We start from the raw sequence: 16,208 nt of genomic DNA, 5'->3' as shown, positions 1-16,208 counted from the left end.
TGCACCACCGTGTATTATTCTATCAAGACCATCTGAACATATGCCTACAAACTTTATCTATCTACATTATTTCTCAGGTTATGGCACTTCAAACACTGATTCACAGATTGGCACAAAAACAACACAAAAATCATCATGACCCCACCTTCTTTAACAATTTTGAACTGAAAGACTGTGGAATGACCAAAAGCACAAATCGGTGCATAAAAAGTCGTCCGATGCTCTACGGGTCCTGGGGGACCACGCCCAGACTTCAGTGTTCAAACAAACCTACGCCCATGTGTGGCAGAAGCATGTAAATAGCACAAAGGTGGTTTTGTTTTGATGACAGATTCATAAGGTTTGTTGTGAGTCTGCTCGACTCGCGGCTTTATTGTTTATTAATGGTGAACATTCCAGGGTTGGTTTTTATGTAATTAATTGAAACTCTGTCATAAACATGTGTGAATGAGACATGAGGTGATTCACAGTTATTGTTGAAAAACCCTCCTTGTGAAGCTCTCGTCACACACCCTCAGACCACATAATCTCTGCACATACATGCAGCAAAGCTTTTGCATTCACAGCCTCCGTCTCCTGTAGATACCGACGTGTGCTCACAGACACACACCCTCCGAAGCCTGTCGAGGCCCCACACTGTAAACAGGCTGAAATTTTGCTCTATGGCAGCAGCCTATTCTTTGCGGCTGATGACACTGGTGACATGTAAAGCTCTCTGGCATTGTCCAGCCTGCTGCAGCTCTTTAGCAGTGTAATCACCAGTGAAATGGCAATGGGCCACCGGGATGAAAACACAAGTCAGCAGCTGGTCAGCAAATCACAGTTGAAAGCCGTTAAATGGTGGATTTGCCCTGTAAGCAAGACGAGCTCGGGGGGCCTTTGTGGACCCAGTTTGTGGGTGAACAGAGTTAGAAGGAGAGACTTTTCATAACCAGTCATGTGGGTTAGATTTTACATGGCATCCCTCATCGATCAAGTTGAGCAACAAGATTTCTCTTGACAAAAACCTTAAAATTTATACCTCACACTGATCCCAGACAAGTACACTTCTCATCATAAAAGTGCATTAAAGTATTTTCCAATTAAAATGGTCTGACAGTAGCCGACCGTCTGCCAAACTGAACGTAATACAGTTTCAAGATGTGACTCACTACCCAGATTTTATAGTTTGATGCTGACATTAATTGGACTCAGCAGAGTAGAAACATTTTTCATTATCAAACCAATTGGATCATCGAGCTCCTAGTCAGTTTTGCTATAAAAGTAATATAAAATGTCATATTTTAATATTTTATTGAATCTCTTTCCATTACAAGAGCAGATTTAGGATATAAGGATAAAACAATGGCTGAATGATGAGTAGAATATAGACGCTCATACATAAATCTGTGAAAAAAAAAAAAAAGCACTGGCAGTTCATCAACTTTGTCCAATAATTGAAAAAATAAAATCAAAGCATTTTCTGATAATTCACAGTGTCCTCAGTTAAAGAAACAAATAAAAATAAATATAAAAGAGGACATGTTCTGTATTTTAATGGTGACTCTATAGTAAAAAACAAACAAAAGACTAGAATTTTTTTTTGGTTTTTAAGAGGGTATCTGTAGCAAAAAAAAAAACAGAACACTGTCTGCTTCATAATAATGCATCTATGAAAAATAAATTACATTTTCTATAAAGTAATAGCGTACCAAAATAAAACAAAATAAAATAAAATAAAAAATAATTCAATTACTTATCTGTTATTTAATGGTAAAACAATAATAAAAAAAATATATTTGTGGTTATTTAATTGTATATCTGGAGTATATATATATATATAGAAAATGTTAATTATTTATTTTAATTAATTATTAAGCAAATCCATAAAACACCACAAAAAAACCCCAACAACCTCTCATTACCAGGACTTAGATAAGTAAATAAACAGGTAAGATTTTTATTTATGATTATTAGTTAATGACGTACCTACGGTGAGAATAAAAAAATAATATTTCAACTTATCTTCTGTGACATAATTAGATTTTTATTGACATTTATATCTTTCACATTTATGGAAAAATATTGAACTTAAGGGGAAATGTTATTTTTTCATTTCTAACCTGTTCTAAGTTTGCTCATTCATTGTGTTCTCTCTGAATTTAACAAACATCTGCATATTTGACTTTCCAGGTTACATGACCTGAAAATACTGACATTCCAAAGTAAGTGAACAGAAACACACTGTTAATGCTGCACTGTTGACAATTTTTGTTAAAACATAGTCATACAACTGTTAAAACAGGGATATTGTTCAGAGTGTACTATCTGTATGTAAAAATAATGAAAGAAAAGGAGATTGCGATATTGAAAATACAAAAAAATGGAGGAATTATAAGGAAATAAGTCACTGTTCTCTTCACATCAGGAGCTGTTTTCATAACAGTGAACAAGAGGTAACTGAGCACAGTGCTGCATTCTGCTACTGAGCTTATATGCAGGAGAAAAACATCATGAAAACAGACAAAATAAAGAGCAATTTAAGTCAAAAGCTGCTTTTCTTAATAGTTTACCCTGCGTCCTAATAAAATACCTCACTTGGTACAACATGCAGACGGCAGCATCACAAACATGAAACAGTGGACAAAGTTCATCCTTCCAGAAAGAAATCAACTGAACTCATGCTGACAATGTGTTGGAAAATAAAACCCACAATATATAACATTCTATGGCTCCTGGTAAAAAGGTCGATGGAAACATGCTCATACAATGCCTTCATGTGTTAAAACTTTCTGTGGGGATGATGCTCAGTGAAAAAGGCCCAGAATCACCATGTGGGAACTGTGTGCTCCACCTGGTGGCAGTTCAGGAGGGCAGCAAAGTAAAACTACTGGATGGTGTAGTCATTGTTATAATACTCATCTATAGATCATTAAAAGTCAGCGCAGAGTGAGTTTTGGTGAACTATACAATTAGTTCTACAGTTTCTAACTCATATGTCCTGCTGGACTGACACAACAAAAACTCTTCTGTCCCAAACCTTTAATCACTTTTAAGTTAAAGATGATGAATTCAACTGTACACACACATATAAGCTGATGTAAACACTCTATGTGCACACAGACACAACCGATCAGGAACAATTGACATTTAAATTTAAATACAGCAACCGTTATAAGCAATAAAAATAATGAAGTAATTGAAAATGTATCTCACTGTGTCAGTGGGATCCATGAAAACTGTCCACGTTAAAGATTTGGCTACTGAGCTGCTGCTGTTCAGGAAGTCTGTCCAATTATCTCACATTAACGTCTGAGGTTCCTTCCTACCAAAACAGCAATTAGCCTCTGCTGCAACCAAGACTTAGCAATAAAGGAAAGGCAGGGGGGGACCTTAAACTTTTACAGAACCATATCTGCTGCTGTAGGGCCCGAACAAAACAAAACGACATATCAGTATTCAGTGTGTCAGCTTCTGTTGCAACACTTTTCTGCACATTTCTCGTGGTTGTGACAGAAGTCTTTCACCAGAATCCCACATTCACTGAGTTCTACGGTTACAGCAACATGCACAGTCACGCCAAGTATGCTTATCAAAACCCTTTAAGCAAGAGGTGTCCTAACACACACTTACTGGGAGGAAAAACTAATATGCAAGTAGCTACTGTAGCAGGAAAAGAGGGAGGTGCACCTGTAAAACTTTTATACACGTATAAATGCACAATAGAAGGAGTGGGTTCATTCTGTGAGTTAAAGTACAATAATTGTAATTTACTGGATGTTTAGTGACAAGTGCTGCAGGAGTAATAAAAGAACTCAGATGATCCTGTTTTACTACGAATCAGTGAGACTATTTTTCATGCTTATTTATGAAAAACAAAACAAAATACTGTAATGTGGCGCTTTACTGTTCAGGCAAAAATCAGTAGCTGTATATTTGACATGAAGGTGCAAGAAAAGAAGTTAAATTATGTAAGATATTTCAGACTTTCTGTGGCCTCTTACTGTAAGCACTTCTTTCATAAGTTGAGTAGCTGCTAAAAGCGCAAAAAGGTGAATATTTTAAGAGAAAAAATGTGGAGCAACCAATGGAAAAACCAGCAGCGAGGGAAACCTGCTACATTTTACAGTTCTTCCTGTTTCGACATTTAGGTTGCAGGCACATTTCAATCATTTTTATGTCTCAGCACCGATGACAGTCGAGGCCGGAGGCTTTATGCAGTCAGGTCCTTCTCATTTGTCACTTGAATGCTCTTCAAATTTGGCACAAACCTCCACTTTGATTCAAGTATGAACTGATTAGATTTCAATGTTAAAAAGTTACTATGAAGTGACAATGTTCAGTCAAGAATTGATGCACTAATTGTGATGAGATTTCACACAAATGTCTGAAAGGACAAAAAAACAAACTAATAAAAAATTGTGTACTGTATGCAAAAGGTCAAAGGTTAAATCTGGACAAATGTGGACGTAAACTGGAACTGAGCTGGTTAGTGGAGGCTTTAAACCACCAGCTGGTAATTCTAGTGTTTTTGATAAGATGTTTGTTGATGTAGATACAAAACTCAGACATCATGTTCATTTTGAAAACAGGGAATCAACTTGTACTTTGACAATGCTGAAACCTAACTTTTAACTGCAATTGCACTAAAAAACAGATGAGTGAGGAATAAAACATGATTTTGTTAGCAAGCTTTCTTTGAACGTTTGTTTTGCTTGTACTTAGATTTAGAGATAAACCTCGTTAAATTACTTATTTTTACTTGAAAGGTTTTTCACTCTCTGGGGTACATTTAAAACCAAATTGTAAATGCTCTTTATTATTAGAAAGTATTTATGATGTAAATTATAAAATATGTGAATTTATATTTCAACCAAAGTCATCTTAGGCTCAGTACTAAGCTGATTTGTTTCTGGCTATGCTATCAACGAACAAATATATTTCACACTACTCAGTTAGTTTTGGTAACAAATAGCAGCTGTTAGAAAAGATAAACAGATCTTTTTTTCTGAGTTTGTGCTAGAAGTGTAACAAATGGATGCATCAGAATTGTGAATATGTTACTGAATCTGCTTCTTCTATTGTATTTTACTGACTTTTTAAAAAGCTGTCCTGTTTCTCACACATGTTGAGGCCAAGAAGCTGTATCATTAGTTCAAAATTCTAAGCTTGAATTCAAAACCCTTTTAGTTAATTTTACTTTTTTCATCTTGGTCCATTCGACCTCCCGGGGCTTCAGACTGGGGTTCTGCTCAAACTTTAGGACTTGTGATGACCAAACCGGGTCAAGTGAGACCTTTAAATCTCACCTCAGTATTATATCATTAGATGGTAATAATAATTCTTTTTAAGTGCATTTGACATCAGGCGACCTTCAACTTCTCTATAGTAACTTTGTCAGCTTCCTCCACTCATTTCAAGCCACCAGCACTCAGCTATCACTAACCAGCATAAAGCAGCAGAGTTCTGTCTGTCAGAGAGGCTCAGCTATCAGGGCGGGTCAAACCTGAGGCCAGCTGATAGTGCTGCTGCTGCTGCTGCTGCTGCTGCTGCTTAAACTCCACTAAAAACTGAAACTGCTTTATGCAGTTCACATGAATTCATCCTGTACATGCTGCATGGATGTAAGCAAGTCATTAAAAGACCTTAAAAGGCCTTCAACTGTGAGATTCAACTCTCCATTACTTTCTTTTAAAGATTTTTTTTTTCAAAAAGATAGGCAAAAATAATTTAAACTCGACAAAAATCACTCCAGTGTCATTGAGATTCTCAGTGTTTTATTGTTTAGCTAACAGTCCAACTGATGATAAGGTAGAGTTAAGACCAAATTACTCATATTAATGCCAAATTTGGATTTATAATCAATTTGTATTTAACTAATATGTTTCTTCTTGGGCTGCAGGGTGGCGAGTTGGTAGCACTGTTGCCTCGCAGCAAGAAGGTTGCTGGTTCGCGTCCCGGTGGGGGCACCGGAATCTTTCTGCGTGGAGTTTGCATGTTCTCCCCGTGCAGTGTGGGTTCTCTCCGGGTTCTCCGGCTTCCACCCACACAGTCCAAAAACATGTTGAGGTTAATTGGTGATTCTAGATTGTCCGTATGTGTGAATGTGAGTGTGCTTGGTTGTCTGTCTTGAAGTGTGTCCAGGGTGTCCCCTACCTTCGCCCTAAGTCAGCAGGGATAGACTCCAGCCCCCCATGACCCTCGTGAGGATTAAGTGGTGTCTAGATGATGGATGTTTCTTCTTGTGACATAATAATAATAACAAATAAGGAAGTAAATAAAACATAATATGACATAAACAAGTGAGAAAAGATGGTGAGGCACTGTGTTAATGATGAATTAAAAATTGTTCTATGTTTTTACAGCCTGAATAGTAAAATTGCCACTTCAAAACTATTTATACCCCTTAAAATTGACAAAAATAGTAATAAAAATCCAGCTTCTATTCCATTCACAGTGGTCCTGGTCGTTTCTACCATGTTTTAGAGTAGTCTTATTCATTAATCGATGCTGATGCAGTGATTCTTTGTTCAGTGTCAAGTCAACTGCAAGTTGCTGCTAAAACCAAAGAGCTTACTGCGATTAAGGTTCATTACTCAGAGAAAGAGTTGCACATTGTGGTGGCTCCCAGCATTGACAAAGGCTATAAAAGCCATATCCAAGTGTTTTCAAGTGCCAGAGTCCGCAGTGCAAAGTAGAATCAAACAGTACAAGGAGTTCCACGCCATGACAAATCTCAAAGGTCGAGGTTTGAAGTCAAAATATGACCTCTGCACTGGCAAGAACGGTGGAATCCATGAATCACCAGGAAAACCATTATGACTAATGCCAGCAGTGGTAGAAACAACATCTCAATCAGAAACTCCAGCAGACACTGAACCAAGAACCAAGGAGGACCTTATTTCTCCAGGACACAAAAAGCTCCTCTGTATGAAGACTTTCATATGATAATGTGAAGCCTTGTGGTCAGATGAGTCGAAAGTGGAGTTTGTTTGGATGCAGTTTTGTTTGGTTAAAAAAAGGAGAAGCTTTAAACCTCAAGAACAGCATTCCCACAGTCAAACATGGTGGAAGTAATGCTTTGTGGTTCGGTTTCACCTGATGGGCAGCTCAACACTATAAAAGAGGACCACATTGAGATTGTGGAGGAAAACATCAAAAAACTTTGCAGCATTAAATCTTTCAAGAAGACAACGACCTGAAACATACAGCCAAAGAGGTGAAGAAATAGTTACAAGAGGCCGAGCCAGAATCCAGAACTGAATCCCATCAAGAACCTATAGAAGGAAGCTCAAAGACCTGAAGACCATCGCAAAAAAGAGGAGTGGTCCAAAATCCCAGAGGTGAAGAACAGCTTGATTATGTGGTGCCAGATAAAGATGATATCACTGATTATTGAGAAAGAGTATGAAACATTTTGGACATTGCATTTTTAGTGCAAATGTAAAAGGGATATAGTTCAAATTCATCAGAAAAACTTCTAATACAACATCTTACCATCTTTTGTTTCTTCGTCGTGTCCTTTCCAGCCAGAAGAAACCTAGCGACCAAATAAAAAATATTACTGTAAATCCAAATTTAGCATGAGTATAATTACATTTTTGGCTCAACTGTATCTCATAGGTATGAGTCCACAAGTCACACAGCTCTCTGTCTCCATCTAGAGGCCACACTCACCTCCATCAGGATTCAGAGAAAGAACTTTGGAAAGGAAACTTCTGACCTCCGTGCCATTTCTCCAAACTCCATTCAAAAATACTGCAATTGTACGCTGCATGGGCGATTTACAGAAACAGAGACAGTTTAACGAAACAATTAATATATCAGCAGAATAACAGGTAAAAACTCTGAACTTCGGCACACAAATAACCCACAAATACGCTTTTTAGATTGCCTCAGAGTGAGGATTTGAGGAAGGAGGATTAACTCGCTTAATTTCTGACTGCACACCGAGTTGTATTCGTTCCACTTGGATTTTAAATTGCTTTAATATCGCTTCTGCCTCCAAAGAGAAACACATTATTTGACTTTAGCGGTAAAAAAGTTGCAGTTTGAGCCGAAGCCTCGCCCCTCAGCGTGCCCCGACCCGCCGTGCTGTCCTCCAGATGGGCGGTGTTCCCCACAAACACATCCACCGTCTGCATTCTGCTGCTTTCATTCCTTGCGGGCATCCTGAAGCTGACCTCTTCCTGTTTCTTTTTCTTCTTTCTGAGAAATGGCGTTAAACGGTAAAAGTGCAGTGGTGACCGGAGCAGCGATGGGAATAGGAAGAGCAATAACGGAGATCCTTCTGCAAAACGGTGCTCAGGTAGAGTTTCTACAACGCAGCTCTGTTGTTTGTGTGATTATTGTGGGTCCATGCAGGGTTACATGTAGTTTGACTGGTAATCAGACAACAGGTTTCTGTATTAAGAAGCGAGAAAAGGGTCAAACAAGTAGCGGTGTCACAGCAGAATTTAATTAAATCTGTAGTGAGTGGAGGAAAATAACTTCACACATGCTCATGTTTGAAGTGAGTGTCTCTGCTCCTTTGGAAGTGTTCCTCCTTTATTTATTTCCGACAACAGTTTACCCCTAAAAAGATTTGTTCATGTCAAAGTGAAAACAGATTCCTGCAAAATAATGTCAATGAATTAAGTGATTGCATAAGTATTTGCCTCCTTCAAGTCAGTACTTTGTAGAAGGCAGTTCTGTCATTGAGCCTGTTTGGATAGATCAGCTGTGCACATCTGGACAATTTCACCCCCATTCTTCTCTGCAAAACTGCTCAAGCTGTTAGGTTACACAGGGATTTGTGCACAAACAACTATTTTCATGACCGGCCACAATTTCTCTTAAAGTCTGGGCACTTCCTCGGCAACTAAAAAACATTCATGTTGCTGCCTTTAGACCATTTCTGTGTAGCTTTGGGTGGATGGTTTTGGTCATTGTCTTCTTGGTAAACTAATCTTCTCCCAAATCGCAGCTCTCTTACAGACTGCATCCAGTATTTCCTCATACTTTGTTGATCTTCAGTAGAGCATTTTTCAACAGTGTCTTTCTCTTTGCCACTATCCTGTGAATATCTGACCAGTGAAGAACGGCAGTTCAACAGTTTTTGTTCTCACGGTCTCTCTCATCTCAGCCGTTGAAGCTTGTAACTATATCAGAGGAGTCACAGATGTCTTGGTGGCCTCACTCACTGCTCTCTTTCTTCTACAGTCACTCTGTTTTTGAAAACGTCCTGCTCTAGGCAGATTTACACATGTGCTAAATACCTTCCATTTCCTATTGATGGATGTAACTGTACTCCAAGGAATGTTCAGTGACTTTTTCCATCCTCTGACTTGTGTTTTTCAATAACATTTTCATTCAGTTGCTTGAAATGTTTGGTTTTTTTGTCTAGTTATAGCCAGAAGTAGTGATTCAGCAGTGACTGGAAATTCCAGATGAGGCGTCTCTTCACTACAATCACTTGAGACACATTTACTGCACTCAGATGTTCTCCATTTTACTAGTTATGTGGCTTAGATGTCAAGGGGGTGAATGTTTCAGGGATCATTTTCAAAAATATTTTACCTTTTATGTTGATATTGCTTTGTGGAATCGGTTTTCACTTTGGTATGAAAGAATCTTTATTTTTTGTTTTTTTGGAAAATATTGTCCAAAAAAACATACATAAATAGACTATAATACAACGCTGAAAAGCAAAAAAAAGGGGAAAACGTACAACGGGGGGTTAGTTAAGGCCTTAATTTTTTTACTTTCAAATTATTTTTGCATAAAAAGTAAAGAAAAGTCTGTAAGTTGTAGGAATTGGCTATTTCTTGTGTCTTATTCATTTCCATTGAGTAACTGGACATTATAAGTTGATTTCTATCAAAAATATGTTGAAATGTTTTTACTGTACATTTTTTTAGGCAGAACTGAGGATTTGAATGATTATACTGTCCAACACTGAGCTTTTCCTCAAACAGCTGCAAAAAAAAAGCACGACCTTGAGCTTCAGTGCTGCAAAATTGAGACCTTGTACAAGCCAATATGTACAAAGTACACATAGATGTTTTATCTACAGAGGGACAGGCCAGTGTTTGCAATGTACTCCCTGATAATGACTATATGAGGTTAAAATCTGTAGGATTGCATAATATATCCAGCCCAGATTCTCCTCCCACTCTACTGTTGATGTGCAGAGACTTGCTTTTAAATAAAGTGGAAACTATTTACAACATGACAGCGCATTCAATGAATTCAATGAATGGTATTTGAGAGATTGAGTAGAACAACTGATCTACAGTTGTTTGTCAGTTAAATGTCAATCAGTCTTTGTGAAACAAAAAGGACTGCTGGATTACACTGCATTTTGTAGGTAAGTGTACCTACCAAACTGGCAACTGATTGTCTGATCTGCCCTTTTACATGCCCAGGTAGCCCTCCTGGATGTGAATAAAACTGCAGGAGAGAGTTTAATGGAAGAGCTGAACAAACAATACGGAGCAGACAGAACTTTGTTTCTGAGCTGTAATGTTGAATCAGAGGAGCAGATCAAAGGTAATGCACTCACATTGTGAAAAAACAAAGTATGGAAATGGAGCTGAAGAGAGGAAAACAGCTGCACTCTGAAACGAACATGCCCAAAACCACATGAGGCTAATCAATCCCACAGTGTCTTAATGGAATTTCGTTTTTGTTCCAGTCAGCAGATGTTCGTCAGACACCAGGAAGCTCACAAACTCAAACATTTTGTCTTGAACTAATCCTATCAGGTGGCATTTATTACCAGGATGAGACAACACCCCATGAAATTATAACTCAGGTGTACAGTTACTCTGATTATAGTGAAAGAGCAAGAGTAGAAATAGTTTACAGGTCTGAAGTGGTGACAATGAACAATAGAGAGAAGAAAAAACACAATGTTAATGGTTTTCAAATGTCTTGTTTCCTTTAACAAACAAGTAAAACTGGAAAGACATTTAGTTTATTGTCAGAAGAGTGAAATAACAGCAACTGGTCAGATTTGAGAAGTTTGGAGTTTGGGCCATTTACTCTTGAAAAAAAAAAGTCTGATTCATTGACTAATCGCTGCAGCTTTGTGGTGAATGATGCCAAATTTCAAAAGTGGAAGGAAGAAGTCGGTTTGGTTGTGAAATGAAAAGACAACTGCTAACTCTATTTTCTTCCCTCAAGCTGCCTTTCAGAAAACTGCAGAAACCTTCGGAGGAATTGACATCCTGTGCAACAACGCCGGCATCTTGAATGAGAGCACTTGGGAGAAAACTGTCTCCATAAACCTTGTAAGAAGCAAAAAGAGAAGCAAACTGCATCTGGTTGGGATCACGCTTCACTTACCTGCACTGGGCTGCTGCACTTCCATCAGGGGAAACTACACAACACGTTATACAGTGATCAGTCGCAGCATTGAAACACTTACAGCTGAAGTGAACAGCGTTATCTTGTCTCATCACAATGGCATCTATTAAGTGGAGGGATTTAGAAGGCAGCAAGAGAATAGTGAAGTATTGAAATGTATGTGCAGGAAGCATGGAAAATGAGTAAGGATCAGAGCGACTTTAAACATAATAACTATGATGCTTATACAGGTGGGTCAGAGGTTTTGTGGGTTGTTCTCAATACGCAATGGTTAGCATCTAAATGGGTCCAAATGGTCCAAGTGGTGAACCAGCAACGGGGTCATGGATAGGGTTGTCCCAAGCCTGATCCTTAAGTTGGGCCAATGACAGTAATTATTTATAAATAAGCATCTGTATGAAGCTAAGCCCAATCATTGTGACAGTGATTTATGAAGCTAGCAGCATGAACGACACCATCAAGATACAAGATTATCCTGATGATTATCCTGATGTACTCCATTTTGGCTATGTGTCAGTTCATAGTCTGGAAGTCATTGGTTCTCAGAGAAGACTTTAGTTGTGTCCGAAATCATCCACTCACTCCCTACTCACTATACAGGGATCACTATATAATGAACTATGTAATGAGCACCTCGGCAAATTAACATTTCGGACGCTACTTGAGCTATTAATTACGTTGCTCACTAGCCGCTATTTGTGCCGTAGCAGCATAGTACAAACACATCACATTCACAGTTTATTGCATAGCTAAGAAACGGGTAAATAAAATTAACAAAACATAAACGGGAAATTACTTCAATTTTAATGACAAGTTTTCGCGTTCTCATTCATCTAGTTTGTGTTTCCTTTCACGCAATGCATGATGTTGCTTGGTGTGTGACCATTGGCTGTATGTTACTTTTCACAGTGCATTGTTGGATATTGTGAGTGCACTATATAGGGCGTAACATTTGTAGCTTAACATTCAGACAGCACGACAAAGTGACGAACACTCTGTATAGTGCACTGTGTAGGGTATAGTGGGTGATATCGGACACAGCCTTTGTCATGGTGGTCCTTTACTAGCTAAACTCCCATAATGCTCTCTCCTTGCAAACACAGAACTGCCCGCCTCCTCAGGTTGCAACAGTATTAAACAATAAGAGACTCCACCTGATGGTTCAATCAGGTACTACTACTTGACATGTGTATTATCTCAAAAAATGGTATTGTATGCACACCCAGAACCTCACTGATGTGGGGACTGAAGGCCCATGTGGTCTGATCCCACAGAAGAGCTACTGTAGCACAAACTGCTGAAAACCTTAACGCTGCTATAATAGAAATTTGTCAGAAGACACATTTGGTGCATATGAGACAGTAGATACAGAACAGTCAGAGTGCCCATGCTGATCTCCGTCCACTGTTATAGAGCATCTTAGCGTTAGAGCTGGACCACGGAGCAATGGAGCATCATGTGGTAGTTCGGGTTTGTTTCATTTACCCGGAGGAGATGGCAGCAGAATGAACTTTGAGAGGAAAGCAAGCAGGTGAAAGCAGTGTGATGCCCTGTGCAGTGTTCTGCTGGGAAACTCTGGGTCCTCGATTTATGTGGGGACATGACAGCTACTTCAACTTTGCAGATTACATACATGCCTTCATGCTGGCTGTATTCACTGATGCCTCTTTCAGCAGGATAATACGTCCTGCCAGTCTGCAAACGCAGTTCAGGGATGGTTTTATGAACATGACGAAGAGTTTAAGATGTTGACGTGGTCTCCAAATTCCCCAGGCCTCAATCCGATTGAGCATCTGTGGGATGTCCTGGAGAAACAAGTCCCATCCAACTTCCGAGACTTAAATCTTAAAGAATCTGCCTCAATGATGTCTTGGTACCTAATGCAGGCACTGACTCCAGGCATCAACCTCAGAGCTGTTCTGGCTGTAGAAGGGCCACCTACACAACATTAGGCAGGTGGTTTTAGTGTTGTGGCAGATCGGTGTGTTTGCTGTGCCTCGTGAATTCATGAACTGCTGCCACAAACTGAACATTTTTTTCAGCGGTTATTCTCACGACATGATTTGGAAACCTAACAGTTAAATTTAGCAGCCTTAAGCTGCATTATGCTTCCTGTTTCATTTCACAACATTTGATGCACAAATGACTGCATGCAAATGTTCATGGACAGCAAACAAATCATTTTTAGCTGTACCAAATATACATCAAACCAAACTGTGTGTTGTAGATGGGCGTTATCAGGGGGACGTACTTGGCTCTGGAGCACATGAGCAAGTTGAGCGGAGGTCGAGGAGGAGTCATCATCAACACAGCATCCATGGCAGGTAAAAACCACGATGTACAAGTAATGGGATTCCTTGCATCAATTTAGAAACATATTGGACAGAGACAGCCTTTTTTTAGTTTGTTTTGTGAATTTGGAATTTTATGTGTTGCCTCATGATTTCTCACTGCATGTTTAAAGGAAGAGTCAGCAAGTACAGCAGAAAAAACATTTTGATGACAATATTATTAGTATTTGAAATGTTGTACAGGCAGTCTGGAAGAAAAAAAGTCTGTACACAGCCAATAGCATGAATAAATACACATTTAAGCAGTGAAGATTGGAAAAATATACATCTTTATATTTTGTATATAAGCAGCATCTTGTAATAAAAGTTTTAAAAAGAATTCAGATTTTTTTTTTATCATTTAATGTACTATAAACAATCTTTATCTTGGCCATTTGGCAATACCTTGGCACCATTTTTGCAACGCAACAGAAAGATCTCCATGTGTAACAGCACACTCATTGGATCTCTACGAAATGCCATCAGATCTCGACCTTATCATATAAAACTGAAAGATTTTGCATGAAAATTGGAGGGAGTGTTGACAGGAACCTTCACGGTGACCAATAACACTCATGTCCTGCAGGTATCGGTCCTTTGCCGACCTGTCCTGTCTACACAGCCACCAAGAGCGGAGTGGTCGGCTTCACCAGAGCCATGGCGGTAAGAAAAGATTCCCTCTGACAAAGTACAGGGAGAAAAAGATTTCAGAAAAACTCAAGTTTATAGTTTTTGGTTTGGAAGGTTAAGTCACACTCCTCTTCTCATTTCTTGTACATCCTTAATTCCTTTCCTCAACTCCTCTCCTCACATCTTAATTCTTCCCACCAGACGTGATCAGAAAGGAGAAAAAGACACAAGCTGAGAGGAATTGAGGAATCAGGCATTTCATGAAAAGTAGACATTTTTGCTTCAAAGCTGTTCTACAGCAACATCAATTAAATGTTTTAATAGTCAATTAACTGATTTAATTTTCTTTTTTAATGGAAAAAAAGTCTAAATTCTCTCACTCCAGCTTTATAAATGTGAATATTTTCTGGTTTCTTTCCTCCTCTGTGACAGTAAACGGAATATCTGTGCGTTGTGGAGAAAACAGGACATTTGAGGACGCCGTCTTGAGCTTTGGGACACAGTGGTCCACACTTTTCACTATTTATCGACGTTTTATAGACTGTGCAGCTAATTGTTTCATCAACAAAATAATCGACAGACAGTGAAAATACACGTTTGCTGCAGCCACTTAAGTAGCAAGTTCCATTACAAGCTACTCAGAAAAAGTAGAAACATTTACTGTGAACTATTTAATAAGTAAATGCACTGTTGTCATTTTAGATTGCGATTAAGGAGTCTGCAGGATTAGTGCACAAGCAACACTGCTAACAAGTTAGCAATGAAGACTCAGTCAGGAGCTGTCAGGGCTGTTTGTTTGCAAAAAATAAATAAATGCAGCTTTAAAATCAAGGTATGTAAATGTAGTAGAATAAGATGCCTAATCATTTTTTATCAGACTGCCTCTGCTGCATCGGGCTACGGAATACGGATCAACGTCCTTTGCCCAGGTTTCGTCCAGACTGACCTCATGTCCAACATCACTACCAGACTGGGACAGTTCTCCCACCTGGCTGATTTAGCCCATCAGCTAATAGACAAGATTGGGATAATAAAGTAAGCCCCTGCATGTGTCTTTTTGTTAAAGTTTTAGGAAGCCTCACAGCAGCTAGAGTTTGTTCTACGGTATGCTGTTGATGCATCTTCACTTTATTCATTCAGGGTGTCTGACGTGGCTGAGTGCCTCCTCGAGCTGGTGACGGATGACACCAAAAATGGAGAAGCACTCATGGTGTTTGAGAAAGGAAGGCAATACGTGAATTTTCCATCCTTCACCCAGTAGCTCTCGGCAGAATATCATCCCTCAGACTGAATCCTGCAATCAATGTTCCTCAGTCTTTTCATGTATGAAATTTAACTGAGCAGCAGATGAGGAGTTCCATCTTAAATACCTTTAAGAGTTGTCGAGATGTTGTACATAAAAACATCCTCATTAATTTGAACATCGGCAATTTGCTTCTTTACTGTTTTTTGTAAATTTTCGAGTTATAGAACTGCTAAATATCAATCAACACTTTTGCTAAAGTACAGAAAATGTGTTCACATGTGTGTAAACATGTGGATCTGCACATGTTAGGGTGATATTGTGCAAACTGAAGGTGGGACATTTGAAAATTTACAAAAAGACAAAACTGCAACGTTGTGTGTTGACCATCAGGTGCTGCTCTTTAGCTGAAAAATGCACCCATCCTAATGGGTCAGTTCATTTATAAAATCAAGTTTGAATTTAACTGTTTCAACCACTCAATTTTTTAAAAAAAGGAGAGAAATTTTGTGTTTTCTATGGAATTATGTCATTTTGTTGCTTTTTTACATCATGAAAGTAGATTCAGAGTCTAGTTCTTTGTGATTTTATTGAAAAATGAAATTTAGACACATGTTGTCCAGGAGTTGTATTGTGTAGATAATTTCCATGTTTTAGCAACGAGGAAAGTTGCCGCA

At 38.7% G+C, this 16,208-nt stretch overlaps 1 protein-coding gene across 1 annotated transcript; it reads left to right on the top strand.

The window, feature by feature from the left end:
• Window positions 1-8,109: 8,109 nt before the first annotated feature.
• Window positions 8,110-16,018, top strand: LOC103363332 (15-hydroxyprostaglandin dehydrogenase [NAD(+)]-like). The gene is made up of 7 exons (XM_008290047.1): window positions 8,110-8,287; window positions 10,386-10,509; window positions 11,146-11,252; window positions 13,556-13,652; window positions 14,245-14,321; window positions 15,166-15,323; window positions 15,429-16,018. The coding sequence occupies exons 1-7, from the start codon at window positions 8,195-8,197 to the stop codon at window positions 15,547-15,549; spliced, it is 777 nt and encodes a 258-aa protein (XP_008288269.1). The 5' UTR covers window positions 8,110-8,194; the 3' UTR covers window positions 15,550-16,018.
• The last annotated feature ends 190 nt before the right edge of the window (window positions 16,019-16,208 follow it).

The sequence above is a fragment of the Stegastes partitus genome, unplaced genomic scaffold, assembly GCF_000690725.1.
Source record: "Stegastes partitus isolate 25-593 unplaced genomic scaffold, Stegastes_partitus-1.0.2 Scaffold653, whole genome shotgun sequence".
NCBI classification, from domain to species: Eukaryota; Metazoa; Chordata; class Actinopteri; family Pomacentridae; genus Stegastes; species Stegastes partitus.
The sequence above is the reverse complement of the archived record's forward strand: the minus strand, read 5'-3'. Positions and strand labels throughout refer to the sequence as shown.

Coding starts and splice junctions, on each gene's coding strand:
- LOC103363332 (XM_008290047.1), top strand. CDS start 8,195: ATGGCGTTAAACGGTAAAAGTGCAGTGGTGACCGGAGCAGCGATGGGA. Junction 8,288..10,385: donor TTCTGCAAAACGGTGCTCAG/GTAGAGTTTCTA, acceptor TTACATGCCCAG/GTAGCCCTCCTGGATGTGAA. Junction 14,322..15,165: donor GCTTCACCAGAGCCATGGCG/GTAAGAAAAGAT, acceptor ATTTTTTATCAG/ACTGCCTCTGCTGCATCGGG.